The sequence below is a fragment of the Maylandia zebra genome, unplaced genomic scaffold, assembly GCF_041146795.1.
Source record: "Maylandia zebra isolate NMK-2024a unplaced genomic scaffold, Mzebra_GT3a scaffold31, whole genome shotgun sequence".
NCBI classification, from domain to species: Eukaryota; Metazoa; Chordata; class Actinopteri; order Cichliformes; family Cichlidae; genus Maylandia; species Maylandia zebra.
The window spans coordinates 209,097-236,048 of record NW_027490061.1 but is presented as its reverse complement, the minus strand read 5'-3'; the positions used below and the strand labels follow the sequence as shown (position 1 = coordinate 236,048).

The 26,952-nt window shown below is 48.2% G+C and overlaps 1 protein-coding gene across 1 annotated transcript; it reads left to right on the top strand.

Annotated features, from left to right (window-relative positions):
• Window positions 1–482: 482 nt before the first annotated feature.
• Window positions 483–26,678, top strand: LOC106674744 (poly [ADP-ribose] polymerase tankyrase-2-like). The gene is made up of 30 exons (XM_076881604.1): window positions 483–714; window positions 1,815–1,930; window positions 2,070–2,178; window positions 7,331–7,429; window positions 8,278–8,314; window positions 8,644–8,719; window positions 9,198–9,292; window positions 9,456–9,522; window positions 9,621–9,698; window positions 10,581–10,689; window positions 10,778–10,899; window positions 11,025–11,116; window positions 11,216–11,294; window positions 11,406–11,577; window positions 11,947–12,026; window positions 12,298–12,443; window positions 12,555–12,720; window positions 12,845–13,064; window positions 17,074–17,183; window positions 18,243–18,431; window positions 18,527–18,738; window positions 18,771–18,874; window positions 19,531–19,606; window positions 20,789–20,910; window positions 21,338–21,435; window positions 21,701–21,775; window positions 22,126–22,231; window positions 24,360–24,546; window positions 24,639–24,795; window positions 25,756–26,678. The coding sequence occupies exons 1-30, from the start codon at window positions 483–485 to the stop codon at window positions 25,816–25,818; spliced, it is 3,594 nt and encodes a 1,197-aa protein (XP_076737719.1). The 3' UTR covers window positions 25,819–26,678.
• The last annotated feature ends 274 nt before the right edge of the window (window positions 26,679–26,952 follow it).

The window sequence follows — 26,952 nt, the reverse complement described above, 5'->3', positions numbered from 1 at the left end:
AAAAAAAGACACTTCACCTGTTGCCTACTGGTGGTGGTCAGAGGGCCCGGTGGCGCCAGTGTCCGGCAGCCTCGCCTCTGTCAGTGCGCCCCAGGGTGGCTGTGGCTACAATGTAGCTGCCATCACCAGTGTGTGAATGTGTGGATGACTGGATATGTAAAGCGCTTTGGGGTCCTTAGGAACTAGTAAAGCGCTATATACAGTAAATACAGGCCATTTTAAAGTAAAACCGGTGAAGTCGTGACAGAAAAAGATTTCTCAGCTTCTTGGTTGTGTTTATTAATTCTAACTCCATCTGCTGCACAGACGCTGAAGCAGTTCTTCATGGTTTCCTGGGTTTGGGGCCTTTCAGGTACCAGGACTCGTCGTGCTGCATGGCCTCGGTGGCTGCGAGGTTCTGGGGTCCGTCCGTTTGCTGCTCGCAATCCAAACTCTCAGGAACTAGCAGCTTGAAACTGGGAAGAGGCCGCTCTCCTCTGCCCATGTCGTCTGGCCGGAGATGTTCAGGAGTGTCGGGTCTCGGGGGCGGAGCCGTGTCTCCGGGGCCCGTGGTGGTGGAGGTGGCAGAGCCGGGTACCGGTGAGGGCCACAGGGAGCTGTTCGAGGCCTGTCGGAGCGGAGACCTGGAGCGGGTTCGGAAACTGGTGACGGCCGAGAACGTGAACAGCAGAGACACGGCGGGCCGGAAATCCACGCCGCTGCACTTCGCTGCAGGTGAGACGCTCAGGCTTGATTAACCTGTCAGATAACAGCATGGCTGCCATCTTCTTTTTACAGTGTTATGGTCTTTTCCAGATTTCAAAATAAAAAAAACCCATAATATTAATAATAATTATCTCATTATATACTGATGACGTCCTCGTGTTTCTGCCAGACGCTAACACGACTTCACATTCATAAGTAGCATGAATGGTTTAAAGCATATAATAATAATAATAATGGATTGGATTTATATAGCGCTTTTCAAGGCACCCAAAGCGCTTTACAATGCCACTATTCATTCACTCTCGCATTCATACACTGGTGGAGGCAAGCTACGGTTGTAGCCACAGCTGCCCTGGGGCAGACTGACAGAAGCGAGGCTGCCATTTCGCGCCATCGGCCCCTCTGGCCAACACCAGTAGGCGGTAGGGTAAAGTGTCTTGCCCAAGGACACAACGACCAGGACAGAGAGCCCAGGGATCGAACCGGCGACCTTCCGGTTACAGATACGCTTCCCAACCCCCTGAGCCACGGTCGCCCCGTAAATATGTAATGTTATTGTATGTCTAATTGGTTTAAAACAATATAAACAGCTGTTAGCACACAGAGAGCACAAACCCAGGCAGCTCAGTCTCCTTGTGATCTTCATCATTTCTGTATATTCATGTTGTTTTCTTTGTTCTTTTGAAATGTACTTTAAGAAGTTTGTACTGCAATAAAAAGAAGTGCAAGCTTTATGCTGTTGTTATTTTCCCCAGACTTGGGTGGAGGGAAGCCGGATCTGTGTGGATGGTTATCATGACCTCGCTCTGCAGCTCTGCAGAGTTTCATCAGCGTTCATTTAAAACTTGGAGCGGTTGTGTTTTTCTTTGTCAAACTGACTGCAGTGATGTTTCCGCTCACAAAACTCTCCGTGCATCTCTTCTCCCTTGTGATGATGATGATGATGATGATGAAGCTGCCTCCTCCCTGTACAGCCCCGTTAGCTCGTTGCCGCCTCGCTCTGAATAATTTATGGTTGTAGAATGAGAGGAGTCACAGAGGTGTTCAAGGGCTCAGGCAGCAGAGGAATAATGAGCCTCGTTCATTTGTGTCGCTCTCTGCGTCTCCAGGCTTTGGCCGTAAAGACGTGGTGGACTTCCTCCTCCAGAACGGCGCCAACGTCCATGCCAGGGATGATGGCGGTCTGATATCGCTCCACAACGCCTGCTCCTTCGGCCACGCCGAGGTACATCCACGTGTTCCGTATCCAGAGCTGGAAAGTGGAGACTTTTCCCCTGAAACTTCAGAAACTCTGCAGCCTTGTGTGTTTTTTTTTTTTGTTTGTTTGTTTGTTTGTTTTTTTTTGTGTGTGTGTGTGTGCGTAGGTTGTGAGTCTGCTGCTTCACCACGGGGCGGACGCCAATGCCAGAGACAACTGGAACTACACCCCGCTCCACGAGGCAGCCATCAAGGGCAAGATCGATGTGTGCATAGGTACAAAAGCACCCAGATGTTCAAACATCTGCAGGACACAGAGTTACTGCACACACACACACACACACACTGACACACAAAAGGTTTCATTTGAATTCAAACCAAATTTGACTTCAGGCAAACAAAACGTTGCTGAAATGATGTTTTGTGTTAGAGATAATTCGGGAAATATGTTGTAATGAATGAATTATCAGCAGCTTTGATACTTTTTATGTGACTCGCTCTGGTAACTGAAGCTAACCTGTGATGCAGTTTGGTTTGTTCGCGTGTGTTGTGAGTTGCTTGTGTTGTTTCTGTGTTTGTCTTCCTCCTTGTCTTGTGTACATGTCAGTTCCTCTTGTGTTCCCGTGTCTGATGTTATGTTTGCTGTGAGTCGTCTTGTCGTGGTGTTTTTGGTTACTTCCTGCTTTGGTTCACCTTCCTTTGCATCATCGTCATCGTTTGCTCCGCCCTCTTTGTCTCCTCCTGCTGTCAGGTGCTCTCACCTGTGTCCTGTTGTCACGGTCTGGCTGGCAGACCGTGGGGATGTGGGGAAAGGAGGACCCAAAACGCAGACTCTGCGATGCAAACAGTGCTCTTTATTCACAGTGAAAAACTGTAAACACAATAACTCCCCGTTGCTCCCTTGAACCCCGTGTGCGTGCTTCCCTCCGACGTCTGTGCTCGTGCTCGTGCTCCCCGCTGTTGTGTTTCCGCACACCCCGTGCGTGCTGCCTTTCTGGACCACTCTTCCTCCTGCAGGGAAACCATAGAGGCAGCCGTCAACACTAACCCTCGGCGGGCATATACGAAAAACACAGACATATGCAGACACACTAACTTGGTACGATAACTCAATGATCCCGCGCCGGTGGGAGCTCCAACACTCTCCTAAGTAGCTCCCCCGACGAGCCCTGATCACCAACAGGTGTGGCAGGAACTTCAGGTGTGGCCAGTCCTTCGCAGGGCCACACCTATCAGGCCTGCAGGTGGCTGTGCTCCATCCTCCAGCCACACCCGCAGACATACACACGTATACACCCACACCCTGCCTATACATACGAGTGGGACACAGACTAACACAGCATTGTGGAGAAAACACACATCACCAAATAATAATAATACTAACAACAATAACAACAGTCAAAACTGGTCACGGACCCCCGAGTCCTCCAGAGCCGGGTCCGTGACAGTACCCCCCCTCTAAGGGTCGGCTCCCGACGACCCAAAAACACAAACCAAAAACAGCACAACCAACCCAGGGCGGGCGGCGGGAGGTCCAGGACGGAGGGCAGAACCAAAACAAGCAAAAACCCCCAAAGAAAACAACCCCCCCATGGTCACAGTCCCAGAGTCCGACCGCGCATCCCGCAGCGGAGCAACAAAAAGAAAAAATGCCACAAAACAGTCTCAGGCGGCCCATCAACATAACAAAAGAGTTCAGGGGGCCTACCTCGAGTCCAATGGTGGCGACATTGCAGCTCCGGCGGGCAGCCACGGGTCCGGCAACAGCAGAAAAACGGTTCTGGGGGCCTGCCACTGCTCCAGTGGCGGCGGCACTCCTGCCCCTCCGGTGGCGAGCCCCGGGCCCAGTAGCGGCGGCGCTGCTCCCCAGGCGGCCCGCCCAGGATCCAGAGGCGGTAGCGGCGCTGCTGCTCCTCCGGCGGCCTGCCCCGGGTCCGAAGGCGGCGGCGCTGCTCCCCAGGCGGCCTGCCCGGGATCCAGTGACGGTAGCAGCGCTGCGGCTCCTCCGGCGGCCTGCCCCGGGTCCGATGGCGGCGGCGCTGCTCCCCAGGCGGCCTGCCACGGGTCCGGTGGCGGCGCTGCTCCTCCGGTGAGCAACAGCGAGGTGTGGCACACGGTTCATGACGCGCTGGTCGCTGACGTGGATGCAGAGGACGTGGATGGCGTGGAGGCCGCGCCAGACGTGGAGGTCCCTCCGGTTCGTTGACCTCCGGCTCCGGCTGAGCGGGTCCCTCCTCGGCTGCTGGCAGCGAGAGCTCCACCTCGGCGGCTGGCAGCACCGGTTGTTCCTTCCGCTCGCCGAGCTCCTCTGCTGGTGGTTCGCTGAGCTGCTCCTGCTCGCTGAGCTGCTCCTGCTCGCTGAGCTGCTCCGGCTCGGGCAGAGCGAGCTCCTCCCGCTCGCTGAGCTCCGGCTCCCGCTCGCTGAGCTCCGGCTCCCGCTCGCTGAGCTCCGGCTCGGGAAGATCGAGCTCCTCCCGCTCGCTGGGCTCCTGCTCCGCCACGCTGAGCCGCTCCTCCGGCTCGCCGGGCTCCTGCTCCGGCTCGCAGGGCTCCTGCTCCGCCACGCTGAGCCACTCCTCCGGCTCGCCGGGCTCCTGCTCCGGCTCGCAGGGCTCCACAGCTGGCGGTGCGGGCTCCTCCCGCTCTCCGAGCACCCTGAGCACCTCCGGCTGCGCTACAGCTACTGACGGTCGATCTGGAGGTGAAGATGGTGATGCGGTGTCTGCAGGTGGGGAAGGTGAAGGTAGAGTAGGTGATGCAGATGGCGAAGCCGAGAGTGCTGCGGTCGCTGCAGTCTGATGGGACTCTGGTGGAGAAGTAGCTGCAGAGGGAGGAGGTGATGATGGTGCGGTCGCTGCTCCCGGTGGACTGGCCAACGATGCAGGGACAGACAGGTGAAATGATGGCAGAGGTGGTCCAGCAGGCATATCGACCTCCAACTGAGGATGAAGGTGAGAGGCTGACCGGACTGAAGACTCAGTCACCAGCTGGGCAGCAGACTCCGTTACTAGCTGGGCAGCGGACTGAGTTGAGGGTGATATGGCTATTATGAAGGGTGGAGAGGATGAGAATGTTACAGCTGGCTCAACAAATTCCAGGGGTCCAGAGGCAACTGGGGAAGCCCTGGGGAGAACCTCTGTCTCCATATGGCCAGACTGAGCCAAAAAGTCATCTGGGTCTGTATGCTGTGAACTCCCTAGCTCCCAGCTCACAGTCTCAGAGTGAACATCTTCTGAGTTTTTGGAGGTAAAGCAAACAGTTTCTGACCCCACCGACTCTGAGCTAACTACCTCAGGGCTGTCTATGCAAAATTCTGCCCCAGCATTAGCACTCAGGCCACATTCGTCCGTCGGTGGTCCAAAAATCCCCACTGGGAGTTCAGTTACACCTCTTACAGTTTCTCCATTGTTAATTGCCGTAGTGGCTATAGTCTCTATGTCCATGTTCACAGGAAGGGAATTTACGACACCGGCAGAGTCCATTTTACTCACTGTGGCGTCCAGAGCCGCTGGTCCTGAGCCTTCGACCAGCACAGGAGTGAGTGTAGAGGTGGCTGAATGCTGCTTGCGAGGACGCCTTCTCCTCCGTGAAGGCGGGGCCGGGTGTACGGAAACAGTCCTCTGCTGTTCATCTGTGTTTTGATTTTCAATGACAGGATTAATAGAAACAAATGAGTCGGGTTTACTCACTGCGGTGATGAGCGCTGTTGGTCCGTTGCCAGCTGACCGGGCTGAAACCGCAGGAGTGGGTTGAGGCGTAATGGGATGATGGTAGAGAGTGCGGCATGCCTTCCGTAACGGCGGATCAAACGATTGTGCCGCGGGCATCGACGGGAAAGCCCTCCGCCGACGCGTGAAAAACCAAGCGGCTAGAGTCTCTAGGAGAGCAGCCGAACTGTCCATGCTCGGACCACCCAAGCCAAATAGTTCAAAACTCGAGCTCTCCCTTAAACTAGCGACCAGGTGCCTAAGTTTGTTAATGTCCAGAATGTTCGTGGTGAAGGTAGTGGATGAGAGATAATTGTCAAAGAACACTACCTGTATATGTCTCTTGGGTGGGTCTACAGCCTGGATTACGCTCCGGCAGTAATCCCATAGCTGCGTGAGCGATCTCTCCTCCGTGGCAACTCCTGAGTTTGCTGGGTCCATGGTGGTTGGCGGGATCATTCTGTCACGGTCTGGCTGGCAGACCGTGGGGATGTGGGGAAAGGAGGACCCAAAACGCAGACTCTGCGATGCAAACAGTGCTCTTTATTCACAGTGAAAAACTGTAAATACAATAACTCCCCGTTGCTCCCTTGAACCCCGTGTGCGTGCTTCCCTCCGACGTCTGTGCTCGTGCTCGTGCTCCCCGCTGTTGTGTTTCCGCACACCCCGTGCGTGCTGCCTTTCTGGACCACTCTTCCTCCTGCAGGGAAACCATAGAGGCAGCCGTCAACACTAACCCTCGGCGGGCATATACGAACAACACAGACATATGCAGACACACTAACTTGGTACGATAACTCAATGATCCCGCGCCGGTGGGAGCTCCAACACTCTCCTAAGTAGCTCCCCCGACGAGCCCTGATCACCAACAGGTGTGGCAGGAACTTCAGGTGTGGCCAGTCCTTCGCAGGGCCACACCTATCAGGCCTGCAGGTGGCTGTGCTCCATCCTCCAGCCACACCCGCAGACATACACACGTATACACCCACACCCTGCCTATACATACGAGTGGGACACAGACTAACACAGCATTGTGGAGAAAACACACATCACCAAATAATAATAATACTAACAACAATAACAACAGTCAAAACTGGTCACGGACCCCCGAGTCCTCCAGAGCCGGGTCCGTGACACCTGTTCCCCTCCTGGTTTGTTTGCTGTCCTGATTTTGCTCTCCGTGACGTTTTGTTCTTACTTTTGTATTTCTGCTTGCTCCCTAATCCCTAATAAAGTTTTGCATTTTGTTCATTTCTGTCATCTTCTGTGTCTGCATTTGGCTCCTGCTGCTCCTGTCCTGGAAAACTATTTGTGGCCATATACTGTATATAAAAGATGGACATAGCCACAGTAAATAAGCTTTGACTTCTGAGTTTTTGAAACCAAACATATTGAATATAATGAGGCAGCTGCACCCTGCACCAGCTTTACTGTACTAGAGGCCGAGACCATGAAGTCACCAGGAAGCTGTCACTGAGCTCAGAGCAGAAGGACACACATCACACAGTTCCTGCAGTGTCAGTAGATCATGTTGCCCAATCAAAAAAATTCTAATTTATTAAAATAAAAACTGAGGAGCTCTTTTTGTTGGTTATTGCTCTACGTAAGATTTGAGTCACCTGCCTCACTAAAGAGCACCTGAGTCACCGCGTCCTGTTAAACTCTGGACGCATTAATTAATTAAAGTGTGTGTGTGTGTGTGTGTGTGTGTGTGTGTGTAGTGTTGTTGCAGCACGATGCTGAGCCGACCATCAGGAACACCGACGGTCGAACCGCTCTAGATCTCGCTGATGCGTCCGCCGCCAAAGCAGTCCTGACAGGTGAGCTGGACCTCACGGGGACATTTGCAGGTGTTAGAGCTCACCTGTTTGTGACGAAGTTTGGACGAGGCGGTCACACCCCCGTCTCGATAAATTCGGTTTATTCAGCTGTGACCATGAACGTGTATCAATAATCACACTTCCAGCACATCTGATTTTAGTCCGTCTCACTCTTCTGCAAACACACATGAAACAGTAAATCTGTCTTTTTATGGTTTTTATATGGTTTCATGCAGTTATGTGGTTTTGTTTCCTGGTTTTTGTCATATTCCTAAAAATGTTGTTTGTGGTGTTGATAGATTTTTGCTTTTGACACTTTTTAATCTTTGTTTAAAGTTTGCTTATTTGTCTGACATATGATCTCACTGTGTTGGATGATCAAATGAAACCTCTCCGTCAGCCCATCACTTAGCCCACAGTGATGCGCTGACTGTAATTCCTGAGGGAGAAACCCTCACATTGCTCCGTTTACTCAGTTTCTGCAGATCTTTGCTACGATTACGATGAGCTGACATCAAACTCACTTTACGATAAATAAGATAAATCAGGCAAAGCTTCTCTAGTCGAGACTCTGCACAGAAACAAAGACAATGAGCAGAATAGTTTCGTTTGGTATTTATGGCAAATACACTCAGAAAAAGGTAAACATAGCTGCTAAACATTAGCATGTTAGCAAATTGTTAATTTCATTGAGCTTTGTTTTACTTTTTTCTTCCACATTAGCCTTTACTTTGGTTGTGGTTCATATTAAGACTGAAAGAAAAAGAGGTCAAAGGTCAAGTTTAGGGAAACATTTTATCAGCTTCTTCCTGTGTGTTTTTTTTTTTTCTGTTTTCTTTTGTTTGCAGGTGAATACAGAAAAGATGAGCTTCTGGAAAGTGCCAGGTACAGTACTCTGTAATTCTGTATCACCTTGTTTGGTTGAAGCATAAATGTTTAGATGTTACAGCTGAACTGAACAAGTGTCATTTTTAAAATTAAAAATCCCCAAATTTCTCTTTTCTAGCTGCTTAAATGTGAAGTTTTGGATTTTTGATTCATTTCTCAGAAACATAGGAAGTGAGAGTCTGTCAGCGCTTGCTCTCGTTTCAGTAGATTCTGACATTCATGAGAAAACACATCAGCAGATTTTTCTGAAATTGACGCCTTGAATATAATTCATTAAACTCAATTAAACTCCAGCTTGGTTGAACGTGATGCCGATGTCTCCACAGGAGCGGGAACGAACAGAAGCTGATGGCTCTGCTGACGCCGCTCAACGTCAACTGTCACGCCAGTGATGGGCGAAAGGTAACGAGGAGGGTCTGAATTTATATCAGACTGAGCTGAACGCTTTTTTCTAAGAAGTGTGTGATGCCTAATCAGTTTAATCACATTTTGGGGCACATGGGAACCACAGGTGCCCCCCCATTTAGCTCCGCCCCTGATAACTGGTTAAAGTAAACTGAAAGTTATTGAGTTAAATATAAAGAACAGATACATGGTTTAAATATTGTTAACCAGCACAAATAATGCAGAAATGAATGAAATGGTTAAAATAACAGTAAAATATCTAAAAAAATAAATGGAGACAGAACCTAAAAATCGTGGATCTAGCTCCTTGTGTTTAATGGATTAGTGGTGGGTCATTGGTGAGTGTGGCTCACATGAATAGACTCATGTAGAGAAACTCTTCCTGTCGGTCATAACTCTGACAGCAGGGTGGAGGCTTGTGTCGGTGTGTCCCTGTGTTGTAACACACCACTGGGTGTTGTTGTTGTTGTTTCAGTCAACGCCGCTACACCTCGCCGCTGGTTACAACCGTGTGAAGACGGTGCAGCTGTTACTGCAGCACGGTGCTGACGTACACGCCAAGGATAAGGGGTAAGTGCCTGTGTGGAGCTTCCTTGCCCTTTCCTTTGTCTGTAAGGCTCAACAGAGGCCTGCAGTCTGTGGATGGTTTTCTTTAACACGCAGTGCTCCACCTCGGCTGTGACGTGTTAAACGCAGCAGCAGTTTTGACCGCTCGCTGTTGTGTTTGTTTCAGGGACCTGGTTCCTCTTCATAACGCCTGTTCGTACGGCCACTACGAGGTCATCGAGCTGCTGATGAAGGTATCTGTCACTTTATCAGGCTCGAGCAGAACAGGCACTGTGCACATGGTGGGGGTGGGGGTCATACCCATACTAATCCGTCCCGTCTCCGTGTGCAGCACGGCGCCTGCGTGAACGCCATGGACCTGTGGCAGTTCACGCCTCTGCATGAAGCTGCTTCCAAGAACCGCGTTGAGGTAAAACACACACAAAACTCACTACAGCCAATCACAGCGCACCCTGGAGCTCAACACCTGCAGGACACCATTCATCAACAGAATTTTCAGGATGGAAAAACTGAAGATTTGCATTTTAATTAAAATGCAAAGTTTTTTCCTTAATGCAGCTCTTACACTCAGAGCATCCTCGAGGTTGCGGTTTTTTTATTTGGTCACTAGATGGCGCTGCAGTGTGTCGGATATTTGCGCCTTCATTAAACATGTTTTCTCCCTGTTGTTCCCGACGAAACCTCACTGTGATGCCAGTTAGGCTTCTGAAATGACACCGTGTACGCTCTTTCTCCTTAAAACAGCTGCTTCATCCAAATAACCAATAAATATGAAGCAGATTATTGCGGGCCACACACAGACTGCTTTGATCTTAAGTGCTGGTGAAAAAGTTTAACTGCACATTTAATCCCTGAGAAATCTCAATGTAAGAAAAAGAAGTGCTGCTGCGGAGATCTGTCAGCTCCACTCTTTGGACTTAATCTAAAAAAATAAATGTGTAAAAGTCAACACAAAATAGAAACATATATTTCTACTGCACATTTAATTGTCTATTACTTTATAACTCTGCGTTTACTTTATACTATGGCTCTGTCTTTATCAGCAGGACAAGCTATGAAAATCAAGTTAAAGTCCATAATCTGTGTCGTCTTTTAACTTTTCCAAAAATGTCCAGTAGGCCAGATTGGAGTCTTTGCCGGGTTGATTCTGGCCCTCAGGCCTTATGTTTGACACAGTAACTCTGAACAGTCACACAGAGCACAGCATCATGGGCACCGGAACTACTTTCTGCTGTAGAAATAGTCCCTCCTCCCCCGTTCTTACTCAGGTGGCCTTCGTGTGTTTGCACAGGTGTGCTCTCTGCTGCTGAGCTACGGCGCCGACCCCACCTTCCTGAACTGTTACAATAAAAGCTCCATCGACCTCGCTCCAACCGCACAGCTGAAGGAGCGGCTCGCCTGTACGTCCTGTTTCCCTGTTTGTAAGAAAATAAGTCAAACAGTCATTAGCAGATTAGCGTGCACATCGAGGATTTTCTGTTTTCTCAGATGAGTTCAGAGGTCACAGCCTGCTGCAGGCGGCGAGGGACGCCGACATGGTTCAAGTGAAGAAGCATCTGAGCGTGGAGACCATCAGCTTCAAACACCCGCACACTCAGGAGACGGCGCTGGTGAGGCGCCGTGTTCAGACCTGTGCAGTCGCCCCGAGTTACTCACGCAGATTTTAATGGATTGACAATTTTCAGTGTTAAAAACAAGCGTGTGTGTGTGTGTGTGTGTGTGCGCGCGCTCTCAGCATTGTGCGTCTGCCTCTAGGTACCCAAAGAGGAAGCAAGTATGTGAAGTTCTGCTGAGGAAGGGTGCCAACGTCAACGAGAAGACTAAAGAGTGAGTCCCGAGGTGTCAGAGCGTTTTACTTCCTGTTTAAGTGATGTTTGTGATGTCACACAGTTCCTGATCTTTTTGTGAGGTCACTGTTTCCCTCAGCCTGCAGACCCCGCTCCACGTGGCGTCAGAGAAAGCCCACAACGATGTCATTGAGGTTCTGGTGAAACATGAAGCGAAGGTGAGCGAACGGCAGCTGAAATGTGTGGTTAATCCCAAGCACGTTCATTAGAAAGTGTCGCTGCAGCATCAGAAACACCTGAGACGAATCCCGCCTGTCGTTTCCGTCCAGGTGAACGCGGTAGATCATCTTGGCCAAACGGCGCTGCATCGAGCCGCTCGCTGCGGCCACCTGCAGACCTGCAGGCTGCTGCTGACCGCCGGCTGCGACCCGCTGCTCACGTCGCTGCAGGGATTGTCACCATCACAGCTGGGCAACGAGAGCGTGCAGGAGATACTGCAAGGTGACGGAAATCATCACGCCTGCTTTTAATAGTCAGTTTTTTAACTGGAAGAAGGAAAGCTGGTATTAGAAACACTGCTGCACCAAACACGTGGATGTTTGGAATACAGTCATGTTTTTCCATTTATTTAACCTTTAACTTGGTCCTAACTGCGTCCTATTTTTAAAATCCATAAACTGAAATGAAAGGTGGGTGTGGCTTAAGTGCCTTAAACCTGCCGTCATTCTAATTACCAGCAGAGGGCGACGTCTCTTGTTCTAAAACCAAGTCATGAGAAAATGAGCCGCCTGCTCACTTGTTTTGCCACTTTCACGTCACTAGTTTTAAACCTTTGTTGCTCATCTGTGTTTCATTTGTTTGTCTCTGCAGAAGGATTTCTGATCGGGAACTCTGAAGTCGACCGACAGCTGCTAGAAGCGTCCAAATCTGGAGATGTGGACGTCGTCAAGGTTAGCCATGTTAGAGGACCAGTCTGATTTCTAAAGCCAGGAACACATTCACGCCATCAAAATGTTCAGTGCCTGCAGTTCACTAGCAAAAGCTAGGAGCTACAGCTGCATGACTCACTGCTGGAGCCCCTGCTGGACATTAGAGGAACTGCAGGTTCTGTTGGTCCAGATGTTGCTTCATTGTTGAACTTAAAGTTACTGAACAAATTAACTCTTTCCCTTTTTCTCTGCTTTCTTTGTCTCTGCACACCATATTCATCGGCATCTGCAGAGGCTCTGCACAGCACAGAACGTGAACTGCAGGGACGTGGAGGGTCGGCAGTCCACGCCGCTGCATTTTGCTGCCGGCTACAACCGTCTGGCAGTCGTCCAGTTCCTGCTGCAGCACGGAGCCGACGTCCACGCCAAGGATAAAGGGTGAGGAGGAGGACTGCGTGTCTTCAGACTCGAGCAGAAGAAATGTGTCAGACTTCATCTCTGTGTGGTGGAAAAATGTGCGCTGAAGTCGTGGTTCTGTCTCTGCTGCAGCGGTTTGGTTCCTCTCCATAACGCCTGTTCCTACAGTCATTATGAAGTCGCAGAGCTGCTCGTTCTTCACGGCGCCGTGGTCAACGTGGCTGACCTCTGGAAGTTCACACCGCTGCACGAAGCTGCCGCCAAAGGCAAATACGATATCTGCAAACTCCTGCTGCAGGTACACACAGACACACACACATGTTTTAAATGAATAAACACTTTAAGGATAGAAGCAGCAGCACCACACAGCTCACTGAACATCAGAGTCGAACTGCCAGTTTCTGGTTATTTCCTGGCTCCAGCATGGCGCCGACCCAACCCGGAAAAACCGGGACGGTAACACCCCTCTGGATCTGGTGAAAGATGCCGACACGGACATCCAGGACCTCCTGCGGGGTGACGCCGCCCTGCTGGACGCCGCCAAGAAAGGCTGCCTGGCTCGAGTGAAGAAACTCTGTACTCAAGACAACGTTAACTGTCGAGACCAACACGGGAGGCACTCCACGCCGCTGCACTTGGCCGGTACATAAATACACACACCTGAAACACCAGCGCCTACATTATTCATGCAGGTGTAGTCTTAAAGGACAGTCCGTGTTACCTCCACTGTGCAGCGCCCCCTGGTGTGGAGCTGTTTATGTGGATAGTTTTGTTACATTTGTAACAAGTTAGTAACAAATTAACACTAGCATCCCCAGGCTTCTACCTTTCTACCTATAAAACCCGAGAGCAGTCAAATGGTGGAAGTGGAAGCTAAATTGGCTAAATTGACCGCGGAGTCATCATTTTGCGTTTCTACCTTTAAAAGCCGGAGAGCAGTCAGTCAAATGCTGGAGTCATTCATATGTATATTAGGTCGTTACCTAGGAATTCTAGGTAACGACCTAAGGTAACGACAAGGTACCACATGTGTACCTGTAGCAGTGAACACATCGCACAGTGGCCTGATTTTTTTTGCATCTGTGTACTTGGATTTTAGGTCGCAAGCCACCCAAAACTTGCTCCATGCACCACTCAGCAGGCCATTTGTAAATATGTGTACAAATGGTTGGTTTTTTGTACTGTTTTTATCAATAAATGTCAGCAACAAAGGACATACACCCATGTGTGTTGATTTCTCCCTAAGATGGCAAACTGAAACACTCCAAGTTGGTGACTTTTGGAGATTTGTTTCCCTGGATGATTGAGAATGCATCAAGATGAAACACAAAAGGAAGCTCACCGCTTTTAGCAGCTCCCCCACCCCCTCAATCACTCAGTGAGTGATTGAGGGGGTGGGGGATTGGAGTGTTTCAGTGTTTCAGTTTGCCATCTTAGGGAGAAATCAACACATGTCCTTTGTATGTCCTTTGTTGCTGACATTTATTGATAAAAACAGTACAAAAAACCAACCATTTGTACACATATTTACAAATGGCCTGCTGAGTGGTGCATGGAGCATGTTCATTGGTTCATGGACCTCCCTGAACTAATGGCATTTACTGAAAATGTTGAAATGTACTCACTCACTTTTTATCATTATTTGTAAATATGTGTACAAATGGTTGGTTTTTTGTACTGTTTTTATCAATAAATGTCAGCAACAAAGGACATACACCCATGTGTGTTGATTTCTCCCTAAGATGGCAAACTGAAACACTCCAAGTTGGTGACTTTTGGAGATTTGTTTCCCTGGATGATTGAGAATGCATCAAGATGAAACACAAAAGGAAGCTCACCGCTTTTAGCAGCTCCCCCACCCCCTCAATCACTCAGTGAGTGATTGAGGGGGTGGGGGATTGGAGTGTTTCAGTGTTTCAGTTTGCCATCTTAGGGAGAAATCAACACATGTCCTTTGTATGTCCTTTGTTGCTGACATTTATTGATAAAAACAGTACAAAAAACCAACCATTTGTACACATATTTACAAATGGCCTGCTGAGTGGTGCATGGAGCATGTTCATTGGTTCATGGACCTCCCTGAACTAATGGCATTTACTGAAAATGTTGAAATGTACTCACTCACTTTTTATCATTATTTGTAAATATGTGTACAAATGGTTGGTTTTTTGTACTGTTTTTATCAATAAATGTCAGCAACAAAGGACATACACCCATGTGTGTTGATTTCTCCCTAAGATGGCAAACTGAAACACTCCAAGTTGGTGACTTTTGGAGATTTGTTTCCCTGGATGATTGAGAATGCATCAAGATGAAACACAAAAGGAAGCTCACCGCTTTTGTTGCTGCCATAAATGCCATTAGTTCAGGGAGGTCCATGAACCAATGAACATGCTCCATGCACCACTCAGCAGGCCATTTGTAAATATGTGTACAAATGGTTGGTTTTTTGTACTGTTTTTATCAATAAATGTCAGCAACAAAGGACATACAAAGGACATGTGTTGATTTCTCCCTAAGATGGCAAACTGAAACACTGAAACACTCCAATCCCCCACCCCCTCAATCACTCACTGAGTGATTGAGGGGGTGGGGGAGCTGCTAAAAGCGGTGAGCTTCCTTTTGTGTTTCATCTTGATGCATTCTCAATCATCCAGGGAAACAAATCTCCAAAAGTCACCAACTTGGAGTGTTTCAGTTTGCCATCTTAGGGAGAAATCAACACACATGGGTGTATGTCCTTTGTTGCTGACATTTATTGATAAAAACAGTACAAAAAACCAACCATTTGTACACATATTTACAAATGGCCTGCTGAGTGGTGCATGGAGCAAGTTTTTGGGTGGCTTGCGGCCTAAAATCCAAGTACACAGATGCAAAAAAAATCAGGCCACTGTGCGATGTGTTCACTGCTACAGGTACACATGTGGTACCTTGTCGTTACCTTAGGTCGTTACCTTAGGTCGTTACCTAGAATTCCTAGGTAACGACCTAATATACATATGAATGACTCCAGCATTTGACTGACTGCTCTCCGGCTTTTAAAGGTAGAAACGCAAAATGATGACTCCGCAGGGGTCTAAGGTAGAAAACCAAAATGACTGCTCTCCGGGGGTCTAAGTGTTAAAGGATCCAAAACATTTTTGCAGCTTATCAGCTGCACATATATATTAGAAGTTTGCATGCAGTAGAGACGCCCCCTGCTGGCCAAAGAATGCAGGTTTAAGTGGTTTCACTTTAAGATCCTGTTTATATATATAGTATTTACAGTCATGACTAGCGATGGGTACCGGTGTCCGGTGCCATGATAGCACCGGTTCTGACATAAACGGTAGTAACCAGACCGAAAAGCAGCGCACATTTCGGTTCTTTATTTCAGTGCTTTTTTTTCCTGAGCTGTGATACACTTTAGATTCTAGCCAATCATTTTACGTTTCCCAGGATAGTAGGCGGGGCCAGGTACGTACGTTCTTTTAGAGCAGAGCTACAGATTAAAAATGACCAAGGCGAAGCGGTCAAAAGTCTGGCTGTACTTCACAGCAAAATATGCAAACTCAGCAGCAACAAGTGCTTTAAGCTGATACTGTGATACTGTCAAAGGAGGTAAGACCTCGAATCCGATGAAACACCTGGCGAGGCATAGCGTTTTTTTTAAAAGCAGAGAAATGCGCCGTATTTGATAGCTTGCTGCGAGACCTCACACCAAGTGCATCTACTGCCGGTGTGGTGCCTGTTATCGGAGTTAGCAACATCCCCAAAAACCCAAAGAGGAGAGTCCTGGCCCCTAGCCCTGCCAGTGTAGCAGAAATGATGAGGATGATGATGGCAGCAGCAGCCGTTCTTCTCTGCGTGAGTAGCTTCATGTTGTTCGTGTGTAATTTACGTTGAGTAGGCTAACCACGTTATTACATTAATGCATGTAAGGTGAACTAGCAAACACCATCATAGCTACATGCGGCTGTCTTCTTGTTTGATGGCAGATACTCCCTTCACCCTGGACAAAAAGGCTAAAATGACCAAAGAAAAAGAGGGAAACAGCTGAACATGAGAGGTTTTTGGACAAAGTTTGTGTTTTTTCCATTGTTTAAGCACTGCTTCCAGCCAAGAGTGATGCCATATATGCCCCATAGCTGCAGAAAAGGCTAACATTGTTATCTTTTTACAAAAAACCAGCTGAACATGAGAGGTTTTTGGACAAAGTTTGTGTTTTTTCCATTGATTAAGCACTGCTTCCAGCCAAGAGTGATACCATATATGCCCCATAGCTGCAGAAAAGGCTAACATTGTTATCTTTTTACAAAAAACAGCTGAACATGAGAGGTTTTTGGACCAATTTTGTGTTCTCCATTCTTTAAGCACCGGTTTGAGCACCGGCACCGTTTCAAAAGTACCGATTTGGCACCGGTATCGGATAAAACCTAAACGATACCCATCCCTAGTCATGACAAAGTGACGCCTGAATGCTCGATGGCAAAGAGGACTTGTTTTTGTGATATCTAGTTTCACATATTTGATTCCACATTTAATTTATATTTTACATCCTGCTAAAGTTGAAATATTCTATTAAATGTTAAATTATTCTCTTGCATTATTAATTTCTCCAACATGCTGTCATACATATGTATACGCATATTTTTCTTTGTGTGTATAGCGGGCTATAATAACTTGGAGGTGGCAGAGTACCTTTTGCAGCACGGAGCTGAGGTCAACTCTCAGGACAAAGGTGGACTGATCCCTCTGCACAATGCTGCCTCGTACGGGGTGAGTCGGGGATAACATTCACATACATCGTTAGCTCTGAACCTAAAACTGACTCCTAAAACCACGTCTGAACTCGGCCAGAGGGGCTGATGGTGCGATATGGCAGCCTCGCTTCTGTCAGTCTGCCCCAGGGCAGCTGTGGCTACAACTGTAGCTGCCTCCACCAGTGTGTGAATGTGAGAGTGAATAAATAGTGGCATTGTAAAGCGCTTTGGGTGCCTTGAAAAGCGCTATATAAATCCATTTTTTTATTATTATTATTATTATTATTATTATTATTGTTGTTGTTATGAACTCGAAACCAGCTGAAGCTTTGCCCTGTGATGAGGAACAAAAGTCCTCACTTTCCACAAATGTCTTTGCTAGATACAAGAAAAAGATTGGTCCTCACAAAGATAGACAGACAGGTACACACACACACCTAATCCAGCTTAGGACTCTAACCTTAAACACAGTCTTTATGCTAACATGTAATTATCTCCCCGAGGAGGAAAAAAAGAGAGAAAGTGCCGGTGTAAACAGATTTCTCTCCACAACATCAGAATCGCGAAGACAGACACACACCTGACAAAGCAAACAAAAAGTGTGCGTCTGAGAGATGTTTCAGTGTGATTGCTGAAAGGTTTCTTTAGTTGAAATCACAGGAGAGCCTGAAACAGGCTGATAAACTACACCATTGTAGTTTTTTAACTGACCACATGGTGGTGCCATTGTGTCTAATGTGGCCTTATTGTGCTCTATTGTGTGTGGCAGTAATAAAGGCTTTAACTGAGCTTTTGTTTTTTCCCCTGTGGCGCCCCCTTTTGGTTTAAGTGCACCAAAACACACAGACTGGTGAGCTGGAGATGGAGTGTGAACAAACACACTTCAGTGAGGAGGAGGGAAATGACACAGTTAGCGTGCGTGTGTGTGTGTGTGTGTGTGTGTGTGTGTGTGTGTGTGTGTGTGTGTGTGTGTCTTCACATCTCACAAACACGATTATCAGAGGACATAAATCAGTTTTTATTTCCTTTCACAATAAAAGCCTGCTGAGTGTGAACATTGTGCCATCTCTTCTAGCACGTGGATGTGGCGGCTCTCCTTATCAAGTACGACGCCTGTGTTAACGGCACTGATAAGTGGGCGTTCACGCCACTGCACGAGGCCGCTCAGAAGGGACGCACGCAGCTTTGTGTTCTCCTATTGGCTCACGGCGCTGACCCGACCCTGCGGAACCAGGAAGGACAGTCGCCTCTGGACCTGGTCACAGTCAGTCTCACACTGAGTTAAAGGGACAGTCCACCATAAAACAGCTTGTGGTTATAAAACATATTGATAAGCTCCTCCTCCTCTTCCTCCTGCAGGCTGATGATGTCCGGGCCTTGCTAACAGCGGCGATGCCTCCCTCTGCTTTCCCTGGCTGTTACAAACCTCAGGTCATCAGCGTAGCGGTGTCTGCCTCCGGTGCGCCACCTGTCACCGCCATCCCACCACTCCTCTCCTCCAACCCTTCCTCGTCATCCGCCTGCCCCACACCTTCTCTCCTCCTGTCTTCTTCCCCTTCCACCTCTTCCTCCTCCACATCTGCAGCAGCGACCAGTAACACAGCCTCTCGTCTTCGCCACCGCCATCATCATCCTCACCATTTCCTGAGATGTCGGCCCTGCTGTTGGCTGCGGAGGGATCCCCAGGCACAGAGAAAAAAGATGAAGGTCAGTGAGTAAAAAAAACCTGATGTGAAATCAACAGCTAACCTGCGCTGAAGGTCTGACAAGTGAGGCCCGAGCTGAAGAGCCCTAAACTGGCCAGCAGGGGGCGACTCCTGAAGTCCAGGAGATAAAAAGCTTCCTCTTGCTTTCTTTTTACTACTTTATTATTTTATTATGACTGAATAAAACATGATCTTCATTTTGGAAGTTTTGGTCCTGTTAGAGTCAGAGTTTAGGGTGAGGCTAACTTTTCAGCCACTACAGGGAGCATGACATATGGTTTCAGAAAGCTAAGGTGCTAAGGGCAAAAATGCTCAGTTCTACATCAATCCCAGGATCACTGTAGTATCAGTTAAATATCTTCCGTGAGGTTTGAACTACAGCGAGCCAAACGCATCACCACAGAAGACGCCACCAATCCGATCAAGCTGTGACAACCAGGACGTATCCTGCCCGAGTGTTAGCTGCAGGGATAGTTGGGTTTCTGTCACAGACGGTGTGAACCGTCCAGTTTGGTAACAGGCCGAGCGATGTTCTACTTAATTGCTTTTTTCCTTTTCCCACTGCGGTCAGTTGTATTCCTGTGGATCGCGTGCCGAGAGCCTCTGGATGAACGCCGTCTTGTTTTGGTTTCTGAACTGATTGTGTTTGTTGTTCAGGGACTGAGCTCAGCATCTGTCAGTTCTTGGAGAACCTGGGGTTGGAGCATCTTCTGGAGATCTTTGACAGGGAGCAGGTGAGAACTTTGACACCGGCAAACTACTGGCAGGTTTCCCGTGTGTAAGGAAACAGTGACGGCAGGTACAAGAGCATTAGCTGCACCGACTTTCATTGAAGAATTTCTTTATTTAAATATGAGGAAACTTTCCATCCATTGAAAGGACTGATGAACAACAATTATTCCTGCTGTTACTGTGGAGAGACTTGAAGATCACAGATATCCAGCGATATCAACAGGAAGTGCTAACACATGATTCAGCTGCTGTTAACACCTTTAATTTGGCTAAAATTGTAAAAAAAAAAAATCAGAGCTTTGTTTTCTTTGTCTTCTTGGCTCATAAACTACTTATTGGCATTAACATGTTCCCATTTCAGCACACAGGGCTGATTTTCACTTTAAAAGATTTACTTTAAAAACTGGGACATGAAAGTGGAAGTGAGTTAAATTACAGCTCATTTTCCTGACAAATGTGAGCTCACTCCAGGAGTGGAGATGGTGAAAACTGACTACCATCCTCTGCAGATGGGACTAAAACCACTGACCAGCACAGGTAACATTGAAATCACCACCTCTCACACAGTCACAATGTACTGCTGTGCTTAATGGACGAACACGTCCACTTCAGTCTCGCCTGTCCAAAGGACGTTGTCCCAGGAGTCTTTGGGTTTGTTCAGGTGCTGCTGTGCCGCCATGTTGTTTCAGAGAGAGGCGGCTTTCTGCTGCAGCCCTCCCAAACAGCCAATGAACTCTGACCTTTAACATGCTAACTGAGACCTGTAGAGTCTGCCTAAACTTTTATATTCACGTGTTGATCATCAGTTTATCAAAAGCCTCTGATTAGCAGCACCTGGCAGTTGCGCATAATGTTTCACATGAATGCTGATAAACCTCCTAAATGAATGAAAAGTAAAACCGCTCTGCAGCAGCTGTGAGAAGCTGTAATGACCTTTGCTTGGTTAGTTTGGGTGACAGCCGTCGCGCTTCATAAACGATCTGTTTCAGAGTCGTTTAGTTTCAGTGCAAATAAAAGAATCAAGCAAAGGCCTGCAGATGGTTTCTGACTCAGTTTTAAGCTTCTGGTTCGTTTTTCTTTGGACCCAAGAAATAGGTTGTGTCACTGAGTGTCACACACACACACAGTAAACGTGTGTGTGTGTGTGTGTGTGTGTGTGTGTGTGTGTGTGTGTGTGTGTGTGGATCACTCTAGACGTTCTGGTGGAGATGGGTCATCGCGAGCTGAAGGAGATCGGCATCAACGCCTACGGACACAGACACAAGATCATCAAAGGAGTGGAGAGGCTCATCAGTGGGCCGCAGAGTGAGGACACACACACACACATTTAAACTGGAGTTATTCTGCTCATTGTGCGCTCTAGATTTGTATCATTGGACTCTATCAGAGCAGCTTTGTATGATTCCCAACACTAAATAATCTTTATTTCTCTGATCTGAGCATGATTTCTTAGCTCCTCCCCCTTTAAGGCCCCTTGTTTTGTTTGACAGGACCCCCTCCTCTTACTGATGAGGTTCACGAGAGCCAGGGGTTAGGTCTCCTCCACCTAATGACTGAAACACATTCCAATCATTTCATGAGCTTTAATGAATGAAGAGAAAACACATGTTATACCAGCAGGTGGACCGAGGCAGGTAACCACGATGACTTCGACTGTTTGGGTCGGGGTTGGCATGCTTTAAGCTTTTTTCCATTGTATCTGAGAAACTCCTGATTTGTGTGTTTGTGACAGGTCTGAATCCGTATCTGACGCTGAACACAGCCAACAGTGGGACGATCTTAATCGACCTCTCGGCCGACGACAAGGAGTTCCAGTCGGTGGAGGAGGAGGTACTGACTCATACCTGATGATGAGACCTGCAGGTTAACTCTGAAACTCTTGATTTAATTCATCGCTGTGAAAGAGCCAGCTGTGAGCGATGCTTATTTCAGGACACACAAACGTGTCGTGTGCACAGAATAAAGTACACGTACAGTGAAAGTGTGGAGAAGCTAAAGCAGGTGGCAGTGAACACAGAGAGGACGTTTGCTGAGATTAAAGGCCTAACAGCCTACCAGGCCGCGGTCCTAATGTGGTTTTGTTTGTGTTGGTCAGATGCAGAGCACCATCAGAGAGCACCGAGACGGCGGCCACGCTGGAGGAGTCTTCAACAGATACAACCTGGTCAAGGTAACTCGCTGCGAAGACTTGGAGGGCTGCGTCTTTGCTGCTGCTGGGTCATTTTCTGAGCTGCGGGCTGATTTGCTTTCATAGATGAAGAATCTGAAGCCGCCCTCTCTCACGTGTAGCACATGACAGGAGATCATTTTCATCATACGAGTTCTGTTTTGTTTGGTTTAGATGAGAATGCAGGTCTTACACACGGCCGCCATCACAGACTTGGTGCTAAGATGCAGGACGTTGTGACCCAGCTCCACGGGACGTTGTTATTCTCACATGAACATCTGTTGGGCACGATGGTGGTGGGGTCAGAGGTTAGAGGAGGTCACTGTGTTGACTCTCAGCTGATTGTGTTTCAGATCCAGAAGGTCTGCAACAAGAAGCTGTGGGAGAGGTACAGCCACCGCAGGAAGGAAGTGTCTGAGGAAAACCACAACCACTCCAATGAGCGCATGCTGTTTCACGGTCAGAACACCAAAGATCATGATATAGGAACAAGCAGCAGAAGTGTTGTGATGGTAGCAGGAGAACAGTCAACAGATCTAACCTCTATAATATCAGGTGTACCAGTGTAGAGCAGTGGGGGAAGACTTGCATGATTTAAACTTGGCCACGTACATCGCTGGTTTTCAGCACAGCTGCCATTCTTAGATCCCTCGGTGGAAGTGCGGCTGTTTCCCCTTCTCCTCTAAACCTCCTCGGGTGTGTCGAAACACTGATGCTTCAACACCATCCATCCATCTTCATCCGCTTTGTCCGGGTCCGGGTCGCGGGGGCAGCAGCCTAAGCAAAGAGGCCCAGACCTCCCTCTCCCCAGCCACCTCCTCCAGCTTATCCGGGGGAATACCAAGGCGTTCCCAGGCCAGCCGAGAGATATAATCTCTCCAGCGTGTCCTGGGCCTGCCCCGGGGCCTCCTCCCGGTGGGACATGTCTGGAACACCTCACCCAGGAGGCGCCCAGGGGGCATCCCGAAGATGCCCGAACCACCTCAGCTGGCTCCTTTCGATGTGGAGCAGCAGCGGCTCTACTCTGAGCCCCTCCCGGATGGCCGAACTTCTCACCCTATCTCTAAGGGAGAGGCCAGCCACCCTTCGGAGGAAGCTCATTTCCGCTGCTTGTATCCACGATCTCGTTCTTTCGGTCACAGCTCGTGGCCATAGGTGAGGGTAGGGACGTAGATAGACTGGTAAATTGAGAGCTTCACTTTTACACTCAGCTCCCTCTTCACCACGACGGACCGGTGCAGCGTCCGCATTACTGCAGCTGCAGCCCCAATCCGTCTGTCGATCTCCGGCTCCCTTCTCCCATCACTCGCGAACAAGACCCCGAGATACTTGAACTCCTCCACTTGGGGCAGGAACTCATCCCCGACCCGGAGTGGGCACTCCACCCTTTTCCGGCTGAGAACCATGGCCTCGGATTTGGAGGTGCTGATCCTCATTCCCGCTGCTTCACACTCGGCTGCGAACCGTTCCAGTGCGAGCTGGAGGCCCTCACCCGATGAAGCCAACAGAACCACATCATCTGCAAAAATCAGAGATGAGATTCTGAGGCCACCAAAGCGAAAGCCCTCCGCCACTTGGCTGCGCCTAGAAATCCTGTCCATAAAAATTATGAACAGAACCGGAGACAAAGGGCAGCCCTGGCGGAGCCCATCACCCACCAGGAACGAGTTCGACTTATTGCCGGCAATGCGAACCAAACTCTTGCAACGGTTGTATAGGGATCGAATGGCCCGTAGCAATGGGCCAGACACCCCATATTCCCGCAACACCTCCCACAGGACACCCCGAGGGACACGGTCAAATGCCTTCTCCAAGTCCACAAAAGACATGTAGACTGGTTGGGCAAACTCCCATGCACCCTCAAGTATCCTGGAGAGGATAAAGAGCTGGTCCAGTGTTCCGCGACCAGGACGAAAACCGCATTGTTCCTCCTGTATCCGAGGTTCGACACGATTTTGATTTTCAGGAAGTGTCACAAGTGAAGATGTGTTGGTGTGGCTCAAAAACTCAAAGCCAGCATGAGATGGCATCTGCTATGTCTTCTGCTCTGATGTTTGCCTGTGAACGGTGGACTGTAGACGGACACCCAGCTCTCATCGCCGGCGACGATCCAACAAACACAAATTCAGGTCAAAGTCATAGAGTTGTCTGTGATCGGGGTGATCTCGCAGTGCGAGGCCTGGAGTTTATTTTCACGAGTCTGCCGCGTTCTGAGTGACGGTCCGTGCATGTCTGCATGCCTGCCTGCTTCATGTGACCACGTGGACTCATCTCCAACCACACATGCGCCCAACATGGCTATGAAGCGGATCATAAAGAAGTACGACAGGACTGAAAACTCAGCCGTCAGGTCTGCAGCTGTTTGCCCTCTCGAGGCTTTAGAGGACATGAGACGTTCAGGGACAGATGTAAAAATGGCAGCTGTCCTGGGATCTGTGCAGATGTGCTCAGAGCTTTGTTGGTCACCTCTCACAGGTAGATAGTGAAGTAGAGACTTGTTGGGACAGAAGCGTGAATCATACGAATCATGACATGAAACAGTAATGTTAACGTGGGCGTTGATCGTACTGCATCGATTTCCTCTCAGGCTCGCCGTTTGTCAACGCCATCATCCATAAAGGCTTCGATGAACGCCACGCGTACATCGGGGGGATGTTCAGCGCCGGGATTTACTTTGCAGAGAACTCGTCAAAGAGTAACCAGTACGTCTACGGCATCGGAGGAGGGACGGGCTGTCCGCTCCACAAAGACCGCTCCTGCTATGTCTGCCACAGGTACACCACCTGACCTCCACCCTCCACCCCCAAACACACCTGTGCTCAGACTACAGTGGAGCACCACTCTCACGCTTCTTTGTTCCTCGCAGGCACCTGTTGTTCTGCAGGGTGATTCTGGGTAAATCCTTCCTGCAGTTCAGCGCCATGAAGATGGCTCATTCGCCGCCGGGTCACCACTTCGTCACCGGCAGGCCGAGCGTTAACGGCCTTGCTCTGGCCGAGTACGTCATCTACAGAGGAGAGCAGGTCAGAAACACCTCGTCATCCTTAGAACTTTATTTTTGGATAAAGTCTGTGGTTTGGAGTCTTAGAAACATCAAATATTTTGGGTTAATTAAGAGTTTTGAAGAAATAATCATGAATTTTATTAAAGGTTTAACACAAAAACTCGAGCGTGCTAAATACCGATCTCTGTGGAGCTTTGTTTAAATCTGCAGCACGGCCGTGTTGGCTTCAGCTTTCCTCTGAAAGGCGGACGCGTCTCCTACACAAACAGCCAGATGACAGATAATCGTTGAATAAGTGAAGAGAGCGGCTCGTGCTCAGACAATTGGACATTTTCTAATGTCTTGTGCCAAAACCAATATCTTCTCAGAAGTGGCACTTCACAAAGCGGCATGAATACATGTCCACTCGAGCAATCAGCCACATTACAAGTGTGTCGCATTACATGCAGAGGTCTGCTTTAGTGCTGAAAGCAGCAGCCTGAGAGGACGAGAAGGAAGTGGGGACGTTAAAGTGTCAGAGTGTCACATTTACTGTCGTCTTCCTGCAAACGCAAACAAGCAGAGAGGTGCCTGCGGGCTCGCGTTGAAACATCTCTCATTGTTTTGAGTTTAAATTCAGTTCCAGGCCGACCAGCAGCTCCTCACAACAAACTGAGTGAGAACGAACTGAGCTCAGAGCTAGTTTGGGGGGTTAACTCGGTGTTGTTTCAAGAGAAATCTGTTTTCATCAGCCTCGTGTGCATGAAAAGGTTTCAAAGCTTTCTGTGAATATAAATGGAGTTGGTGATGAACAGCTGCAGAGTTTCTGTGAGTGTGAAATCGTCATGAAACCTTTTATGAATAGCACGTTTCATATACACCAGCTCAAAGTGATTGTAGAAAAAATGTAAATGAAAGAATCAGTTTTTAGTTCGGTGTAACTGGGGAAGGTTGAGTGTCTGTTACAGAGTGTCAGTGAACGCCTCTCTGCCGCCCACAGGCCTACCCCGAGTACCTGATCACCTACCAGATCATAAAGCCTGAAGCCTCCGCAGACGGATGAAGATGGAGTCAGGGAAGGAAAACACGAAGAAACACCAGAATCTTCACTAACTGCATGCACAGAGAAAACTTTATTTATACCATGTATAAAACATGTAGGTTTTTATCAGATGACTGTTTTTTTGTGGTTTTATGCACTTTATTGTCTTCCGTCCTGATGTGATGTGACTGTTGATTTCATCTTCTTGTCGTTAAAAATGTGTTGTTCACATATTTCAGGTCATTTTTCAAAAACCAAATCCATGTACTTGACCCACGCGACATGTTGTTGATGTTTGAACCCATGTGATGGGAAGTTGCTGTAATTGGCAGATAAATGGGTTCATTGCTCCCCGTCTTTGAAAACGGCGACGTAACGGTGAACGGTTGCTCGCTGCAGACAGAACAGTCAAAACAACCCTATATGTTGCCTGGCAACCACCTGACGAGATGAAGAACTGGATTGGTTTCATGGAGATGTTACGTGTATATTTATTTTTTGTACAAGCATGTCAGTTTATTAATATTTATGAAGTGAAAATATCGTGTTGGTTTTTAAACACCAGGTTTTCTCTGAATCAGCCTGAACGAGCTGCAGTCTCTGATTGGCTGGAGTTATCACACAGTTCATGAAAACCTCAATCTGATTCATCAAACAAATATTATTTACCTGCCGCAGACGTACCTGAGCAGTCGTAGCCTGACTGCAGATCTCTGACTGATTTATTTAGTTCATATTCCAGCTCAGTGTTTTTATCCCAGGTCAGAAAAGCTTTTTATGATTCAGTTTTTAAAAAAAATACAGCCCTTAACAAATTTATTAGACAACCGGTTATAAAAACAAGGGAACACACATTTTTTAGAAACAACTTAATTAAAAACAACTTCACCTTCTTTTCAGCATTTTTGTGAAAACAGTAAATTAGAAAATTCAACAACAATAATTACATTTTAGCATTAAAAAATCAATGTTAAAGTTTTTACACTTACTGGTGAATTAACATTACAGAAAAATCTAAAATGATTTTGGTCATTTTGTTTAAATTTAGGGCCTCTGTGGCGTCAGATATAAATTTGTTAATCACTCTTCATGTTTATGTGATGCTGACCTCTGTCAGACAAACTGCTTCAGCTCCGGACTCTAAGCCCCGCCTCT